The 8,881-nt window shown below is 50.9% G+C and overlaps 1 protein-coding gene across 1 annotated transcript in view; it reads right to left on the bottom strand.

The window, feature by feature from the left end:
- Positions 1-8,764, bottom strand: part of LOC104078736 (nuclear receptor corepressor 2-like) — a gene marked incomplete at both ends in the record, with an annotated part of 27,686 nt that extends 18,922 nt beyond the window's left edge. Inside the window, one exon of the mRNA XM_009580493.1 lies at positions 8,651-8,764. Coding sequence (XP_009578788.1) covers positions 8,651-8,764 — 114 coding nt within the window. The remainder of the gene's footprint in view (positions 1-8,650) is intronic.
- Positions 8,765-8,881: the final 117 nt, after the last annotated feature.

Consider the following 8,881-nt stretch of genomic DNA (forward strand, 5'->3'; position numbering starts at 1 on the left):
AAATAACCAGCGTGGAGCAGCACATGGGAAAGGTCGTTCTTGCAATGCACCAACCCTCCTTCATCTTCCTCCTCGGCAGCCCGAATCCTTGCTCCCCGCCTGCGGTTTGGTGGTGCACAAGAAAAGTGTCACGGATGGAGACCTGAACCTCCACGGGGTGAAGAAATCAGGCAGTTCACAGGCAGAAGGAATGGAGGTTCCTTAGATAAAGCAACAGTGACTCTTGTGGACAGTTTTAAGTATTGCTGTGCTGGCACACCACACACCATGCCAGGTCAGGAAGACTTGCAAGTTCCCTACCCTGTCCTGTCCTTGCCTGCGCCCCATGCATCGGGCAGGGGCGGGATGGGGTGGACCCAGCGAGACACAGAACCTGCCCAGCTCCTGGCAAGCTGGGGTCTGGGGGCTGCCAGATGGCACATCCCCATCCTTGTGGTCAAAAATTCGTCTCATCACTGCTGCAGCCCATCCGTGTTTCTGCCTTCCCCCACGGCCGTGGGCTCCACAGCTCCCTGCTGTGCCTATGGGGAAAGCCCTTCTTGCTGGTGGGCTCTCAGCTTCACGTAGCGTCCCCCAGCACCGGCTGCAATGACACGGTGACTACGCTTTTCCCACTCACCTACTCCAAAGCAGCCCCGGTTTTATACATTTCTAACACTTCCCTCTGAAGGCAGCTCTTCTCCAAGGTGAGGAGACCACGTCCAGTTACCTTCTCTGTGGCAAAAGCTATCCCAGCCCTTTGGTCACCAGAGGAGCTTTTCCTGCACCTTCTCTGCTCCTCTGCAGAGAGAGGGGACATCAGCCAGTGCAGGTCACACAACCACCACAACCTTCTCCAGAGAGACATCGACCTTTTGAGCTTTTGTAGACCTCAGGCATGGAATCACCTCCAGCCAGCCAGTCCCCAAAACCACGGCTCTCGGCCATGCTCGGGGAGGTGCAGCCTCACGCTGGGAGCCCAGGGCTGCTGCTCCTCTCTAACTGCTCTGCGAATGCCTTGAGGATTTCTGTCCTCATTGCCGGTGAACTCAACAGGCGATGATCTCCTTCCACCATCCCAGCAGGCCAAGGGTAAGCCGAGCCTGCCACGGAGGCCGTGGACGATTCAGGGTTTTTCCCACATCAGAGGCCCATTTGTTTGTAGTCTGGGGTGGCAGAGGCTTTCAGGAGCAGCGGGTCCCCTGCTTTAGGGGCCAGGTATCAACTGGATGAGTGCAGCAAGAGCCTCAGTACCAGGCACCAGCCTGAAATGGGGCACGACCCAGGTGGGGTACCCAGTGCCAGTACCCAGCACTTCCCTACAAACACCAACAGGCAGGAGGAAACAGAGGTCAAACAAGGTAAACCAAACTCAAAACTTGATGTTTGATTGTCACCTGCCACCAGCGCAGGAAGCAGGATTCAAATATTATCTATAATTTTGGGTGTGATTCTGCAAGAGCTTTTCATCCTTGCATAACTCATCCTCATCCCACAGCCCCGCTGACCTAACTGGTGAGCCCCACGCCTGAGCGTGGTTCTCAGAGCCAACCTCCAAACCACCACGTACCCGAGTGAAATACATCTCCCACTCCGAGCAAAGCAAAGGGAGCCCTGTGGGAGCAGCCACTTCCACCTTAACTGGCTTGGCGCAAGGTTGTTTTTGTTTTTTGGCTTTCACAATGGAGCCAGTCAAGGAAAGAACCCGTAACTCTGACTTTTGAGTTACTTGGCTCAGGTCCCCATGAATGACTTGGCTACGATCCTTCCGGAGGCTGCGATCTTAAAAGGATGTGTACGCACGCATGCGTGGCAGTGCTGGTGTGTACACACGCGTGGACACTGCCAAAGCCCTGGGATAAGACTCCCAAGGATACAAAGAGCCGATGCAGCGCACCTGGCCGAGCCTGCCCGCAGAGACCTTCAGCCGGCGCAAGACGAGATGAAAGGAAGTTTGCTATTTGATCAAAACTAATCAGGGGTATTTAATTACACAGGAACGTCTTTCATCAAACAGCCAGTGCAAACAAAGTAGGGATCAAGCCTGCAAAGAGCGATGGGAAGGAGGCAGCGAGCAGCTGGCAAAGCCATTGTACAGCGAGACTGATCACGCAGGCGAGGGTCGGAAACGGAGGAGCCTCCTGGCAACTCCAGCCAAACAAAGCGCTGCCAGCGAGACTGGAGATTTGCAAACCACGGGACCTGAGGAGCACAGCAAGAACGCTCCAAGGTGAAACCAGCCAAGAGGCAACGAAGAGCGTACAGAAACGGCTGTGTCCCCCCAAGTACGTCCGCTCCTATGCATCGCTGATGCCACGATCCCAAGCTGCAGCTGAGGGCAGTCACCGATCCCCTACCCCTCTAGCCTGCAGAGAGGGCAGGGAGCAGGTCATCCTGTTCACGGGTCATTGCATTCACTCATTTTCTTGCTCTGAAACGGCCGGAGCACGCAGCTCCAGCTGGTAATACACCGTAACCTATTAACCCCGAGGCAGGGCACGTTCCTGGAAAGCCAGCTGTTCGGAGCAGTTTCCTTGCAATATCCAGAAACGCTTTCTGAGGAAGAAAAGCAAAGCAGATCTTCAGTTAATTTACCCCAGAGCCCTTGAGCATTGGGGTTAGACTAAACCCCCAGCACCATCAGTGCCTCTGAGAACAGAGTGGCAGAGGTTCGTAACTCTGGATGTACAGTCGGGCAGGCTGTGTTTGTGCCCAGAAACAACACTCAAGAAAAAAGCCATCTGGAGGTCTCCCAGCTTCTCACATCACGTCCTCTGCAGGTCCAAAATGCATTCAGCTTTGGAGGACCAAAGTCATCACTATAATTCATGCAAAAGTTTATGCTGTTAATTCACCTGGCGGTTCAGACGCTGAGGCCAGTGAGATGCTTGTGCTCCAAGGAGGAGATGCCTTGGCAAACACGGGTGCCTTGTTATCAGAGCCTGCTCTGGCCAGACCCCCAGCACAGTCCGTCCAGGTCCCCGCGGTGCCATCTCCTTGTGAAGGTGTTCCCACAGAGATGCTCAAGTGACTCCCTTGGGCAGCAGTTACATCCGTGACCACAGTTCTTAACATCAGGTGGGAAATTCGTGCCCATCGCCTTTAGCACCTACGCGCTTAGGACCAAAATGAGACAAGTGCAAGTGCAGAAGCGCTTCTGGCCATCGGTCAGGCACCTGTCCTACGCCTTTGCCTTCCCTTGAAGCCCAAGCTGACATTGCAAGCCCAAGTGTTGCAAGAATAGTCCACCCAAAACCAGTACTTGGCTTTTCACTGGCAAGAGAAAGAAGCAGAAGGTTGCAGTGTGTGTCTCCATCATTTAGTAATTCATCACAAGGTAATGCTTCTGCCCTAGTGCATGCCAATAGAGAATAAAAGAGATGAGAAACCTTGAATGGGATGAGCGGGGAGCTGCTAGGTGAATTTCTAATGAGGAAAATGTCTACAAGCACTAATAAAAAGACCTGGAAGAGGATGCATTAGTAATGACAGGGTTTGGAAGAGCATTTGTGTTACATGTCAGGCTTCAACTATGAATTTAGAGGCAATCCAGCGCTACTAAAACCCTAAACAGCCAGTAATGAAAAGATGACTTAAATTTTCCAAAGTGACAAGTGATTTGGAAAGCTGTAGTTGTTAGATTTTCAGAAGAAAGCTGTTGTGCTCTTTTGGGAGAATGGGGCGGGGGGGCGGGGAGCATTTCAAAAAGCAAAAGATATTCAGAAGCCCCTAAACCTCTCTGAAAATCCTGACTTCAGATTTTGATTCTGCAGAGGCAAAGCTTCCCCCCCCGAGAAAAGCTATCAGCTGCAGAGAGCAACCCAGATGTGCAAATATTAACAGTACACACAGCTTTGCTGACGCTGGATCTGGTCATGGAAGAAAACCAGAATCACACCAAGCTCTTGATCTGTTTTAACTGTACACTCAGACCCTGGTTCTCCAGCACCTCTCCAAGCATCTCAGGGGGATGCAGCCTGGTTTCACCCCGACATTTCTGAATTTCAGCATAAAAGCAAGGAGAAGCTCTTGAAGGGAAGGTTTACAGCAAACCCTGTGAACGGCACCTTGCACGTACTCACCCTGGGCTTTTCAATTTTTCTTCTGCGTGCTTTTTCAAGGCTCAGAAGCTCACATTTTGCTTTCAAACACAAATCCCACAGACTATGATTTCAAGATGACTGCTTCGGGAAAGGGGGGAGGAGAGTCCTACCGGGCTGTTTTTCATGGCTGACCGAGCAGAAATCTCCTGCTGTAGAGATGAAGGCCCCCTCGGAGAATACCTCTCCAGGTAGACAGCAGGTAATTGATCCTGCTCATGTGAACAACATCTTGTCATTTTTCAAACACTTCAAGGAAAGAAGGTTAATATCTTTGGTGCCAGGAGTTTGGAGAATACGCAAAATCACTACCACAGCAGGGTAGGAAGAGCAGCTCTCGTCCTTGTACATCCAGCTGGCAAAACACTGAAATAAGAGACCTAGACTAGATGCACCGGTGCTCGACTGGTGCACAAGTAAATGTCCTCTGCATTTGTTGCTGTATGTCAGCAAAATCTAAAAAATGGGGTCTTTGCATCAGTTGAGGAGGTTGCAGAATCATTCAAGCAGCCTCCAGTTGTGTTCAGGGCTACAACGCCTCTTGGAGGAACCTGTCAGTCCACTGCAAAGCCAAAAAATTCACACCTTGAAAAACAGCAAGGGCCAAGCTAGCGAGGGAGGCAAAGCTCACCCCATCCCTATGAAAATGAGGGCACCAAACGCCGTCTTGCTCTCTTCTTTCTTGATGAGAGAGTGGCAGAGCCCTTCCCTCCAACAAAGCAGGTATTTCAAACAGAAAGGACACAGTCCTATCAAAGGTAGGTCAAGTCTTTGGCACAAACCACTCAACAGTGCCTTAGATCACGAGGCAGATGTAGCATACAAAATTAACCACGTTTGCTCGAAGCCTCCACTCGCAGGTGAACCAAAGGGACCCAAGCAGACGGGTAACAGAGCACAGCGAGGCAGCTAAATAGGACTTAAAAGCTTTTGAAGCTGCAAACACTAGAATGAACTGGGGCATGAAATTAATTTTAACTGTACTGAATAGGAGACAGGCCATAAAACTCCATGAAAATAAGAGACCGGTAACATTTTAGTAAGAGCAGAAATTCTCCCCGTCACTCCCCAGTCAGCTCTATTAGCATAAGTGACTCATCCCAACCGAAAAGCAAAGCAAACAAGCAGGAAGAATTAAACTAGTGTTGCAAGGCGGAGAGTATCGCTGTAGAGAAATCGAGGAATCCTGGCTTTGTGATATTCAAATGCCTTCCCACTGACACTTGCACACATTCATGGAGAAAAAAAATCCACCCTAGGAAATGTTTAAAAAAAAGAAAAACGGTATTTGTGAATAGTAGCAGCCTGGCCGTCCTCCTGTGCCCAGGTGTGAGGCTCCAAACCAGCTTCACGTGGGAGCAGTTTCTATTTAGCACAACAGAGCCAGCATGCAATGAGGTTTTTTGGACAGAATCACAACCTGGATGATTTACCAGCAACCTGCCAAAAGGCTTTTTCATCATGGCTAAATCCGCATAGGGTGAAGTTGTTCAGAAGAATCTGCATGCAATTACACCTTGGCAAGATATAACCTGGGGTGTCCTGGCAGTTGTCCTTCTGGTGCTCTAATGCATCTGGCTGATGTCTCCCAGCACCCTGAGGATTTACTCCATCTCCTACAGAAACAGCCACCTCCAGGCTACGGAGCAGAAGCTGCTCTTCCAGAGCAGAAAGGCACAAACATATTAAGAACAAGGAAAGAAGAAAAAATACCTTCAAATGCAGCCCACGGAGAAGTTGTAGGTAGGATTTGAACATCCAAGCGTGACTTGGTCAAAAGAGGGAAGTTTAATACCTTTTCCTCTTGGTCAAAAGACCCTGAATTATTTGCTTGGAAGAATCACTGAAATCTTGATTTTGTATCTGCCTCCCAAGCATCCAAATGTCCTTTAATGTGCAGCAGGGACACAAGAGATGGGAGAACAGGACACACCGACTTCTCTGCACACCCATCAACAAGTAGCAAAGTGCAGTTCAGACCCCAGGACCTCCGAGACAGGCCCATGGTCAAAAGCAGCAAACATCTGGAGCCCAGATCGCTCAAGGGCCTTTTGCTGACCTAGATCTGTGAATGCGCTCGGCTGGCATCAATAACCAGCTGAAAGCAGCTAATTGCGAGGTTTCTGGAAGGAGGAGACGGAGGCTTTTCATTAAAACGTGTGGTTTCCTTCCCATATTTTTGCAGCGTTAATCACAGTGAACATTAACCCCAAGCCTGCCTGCTCCAACCTCTCCTTGGTCTATCACCACCACCGCTACAGCCGCACGAGAGGGTTGGGATGACCCTACGGATGCCTCCAGAGGAAGGGATGGAGGGGAGCGCCTGCTCTGACGGCACGGGAAGCTGGTGCGACGGGGCTTCACGTCTCATTACCAGTTTCACTCCTGACCTGCACAGTCAGTTCCCTCTTGTTTGCGCCCATCTTTCAGGCAGCAACCAACGACAGGAAATCATTTAAATCACAGGAAAATGTGATCACAAACCCACAAATATTGGCAGAGGAATGGAGAGTGGGTGAAGTATCTGAATCTACTTTTAACTCGTTCTTTCAGGCACAAAGCTAGCCATCAGCTTGAAATTGCCACCTTCAGCGCCCGGCTTGTGATGGCCGTGGAGCCCTTGAAGTGAAGAGGGGGGTCAGGGGACCCCGAGAGACAGTCACTGCCACACGCCATCAGTGCCAGGGATGAGTCACAACCAGCAACGCCATTCTTGGGCCAGCACTTGATGCCGTACAAGGTGGTTTATCAGCCGTCAACCCCTTGAACTGACAGCAAAACAGACTTCCAAAAGCGGGGGGCTGCAAGCCCGCAGGGAGCACAGACCCTCTGCCAGGCATCATCGCCTCTCCCAAGAGTAAAATTGCCACCTACCTCATTAGTCGTGTGTTGAATCAGTGAACTGGAGGGGGTGGCCCTGGTTTTGTTTGCTTTTTTTACATCTTTGCAGCTAGAAAAGCGCACCTGAGCGGTGTGGGCTGGGGGAGGCAGCCAGCGTGGAGAGCACACGTCTGCATGCTCCATGCCCCTCAGAGCTGCCTTCGCGGGCAGCGTGTCCACCGAAGACAACGGCCAGAGGGTTGAAATGATGGGAGACCCAGGCCAAAGCACAAGTGTCAAAATCCTGGTGGATCCTTGCCCAAGACTTGTGGTGATATCTGCCAAGCTCAAACGACCAGGGGTAAATGCATCGCCAACACAAGGCACAAAGGAAATGTCTGGAAGCAAAAAGCTGTTGGGATTTCTCAGCTGCAGGAAAAGCAATTGTTTCCCACTGACTTCTCCGTCTGCTTTCGTTCCCCTCAGAAGCCTTCTCCATCCTCCCCACCCACCACCAGGAGATGATGCTCCCCTACCTCAGAGGTGCACGGCACAGCAGCACCTTGGGTTTATTCCCAGCACCCAGGCCAACAGCGAGGACCCGAACACAACCCTCGCATCTAGGATGCCAGTGCCCAGCGCCGGCAGCGAGGCTGCTTGGGGACCTGCTGAGTCCTGTGGGGACCGAAGAGCCGGGGGTGACTCTGGGGTTTGAATGTTTGACAGTGAGCGCATTGCCTGGGTGACACAGGAAGCCTTGGGTGGAGCAGGAACCGAGCGGGGCTGCGCAGCGAGCAGCGGGGTCACGTCACCAAACCCTCCTCCTCCCCGCAGCCCCTGGGGACAGACAGCACCTAAACACCGCCAGCGCCTACCATGCTCCCCTGCAGCAGAGCAGAATAGGAGAGGTACGTTAACTCTTTCCCTATAATCCCCCTGGCATCAATTAACATACCGCTGAAAAGCAAAAGATTATTAACTTTTGTTAATAGATTATTAAAGATGATTATCGCCAGCTGACCAAGCCCGTACTAAAATAGACACGCTGCAGGCAGCTCAGAGCAATCATCGGTTCATTCAAGGCAGATAAAAGTTTCAGATCCGGTTTGACTATTTAAATTTCCAACAATAATCACAATTATCGCTATTCTCATTATCTGTTATATTTCTTCTATGTTCAGGAAGTCACTGTGGTTATTAAATGAAGGTTGATGATTCAATCATGTATTGAGGTGATAAGTCAAATTAGATGATTGCTAAGTCTCAGTAAGTATCTTTGAAACAACCAGTAGTTATTAGACATTCAAGAGGTGCTTCATGAAAATCTAATTGTAATTGCAACTTTTCACTTTACCTCATCTTTGCCGCATGCAAACACGCACACACACACACGTGCTGGCAACTGATTTCGTACTTCAGTATGTGTGAAACACAGAAGAAAGCACCCAACGTGAGCGCGCTCTGGGAAAACGCCAAGAGACCAGCCAGGACACACGTCCACCCCCCGAGAAAATCAAACAGCACCTTCAGCATCTGTCTGAAGCGACGTCTCCCAACTGCTGGGCTCCTGGAGCTGCTCCTGGAGCTGGTTTGTGCTTCAGGCACCCGGAGCAGTGAAACACCAGCTCTAAAAGGATGCTCGCGATTCCTCAGCAGCTTTAATTGGAGTCTGGGAGCGAGCTAGCATCCCTCCCGCTGCAGCCTAATGCCCAACCTGACATTTAAAATAGCCTTTATTGCCACGTACTTACATTTTAATGTTTTCATGGTATTGCCTGGTGTCTGAAGGCTGGTTGTATAATGGCTGAAATAAATAAGAAAAATGAAGGCATAAATGGTACGGTCTGACATTTAGGAACTTAAACCTGTCGGAAGCCCCGCCACCTCGGTGCAGGTTCCCGACTCCCTGAGCCGTGCCAGCCCAGGCGCTCGTCCCCGCGCCCCCCAACCCTCCCGTCGCCCCCAGCCCCGCTCCCTGGCTG

Source organism: Fulmarus glacialis, unplaced genomic scaffold (genome assembly GCF_000690835.1).
Source record: "Fulmarus glacialis isolate BGI_N327 unplaced genomic scaffold, ASM69083v1 scaffold1226, whole genome shotgun sequence".
NCBI lineage: Eukaryota > Metazoa > Chordata > Aves > Procellariiformes > Procellariidae > Fulmarus > Fulmarus glacialis.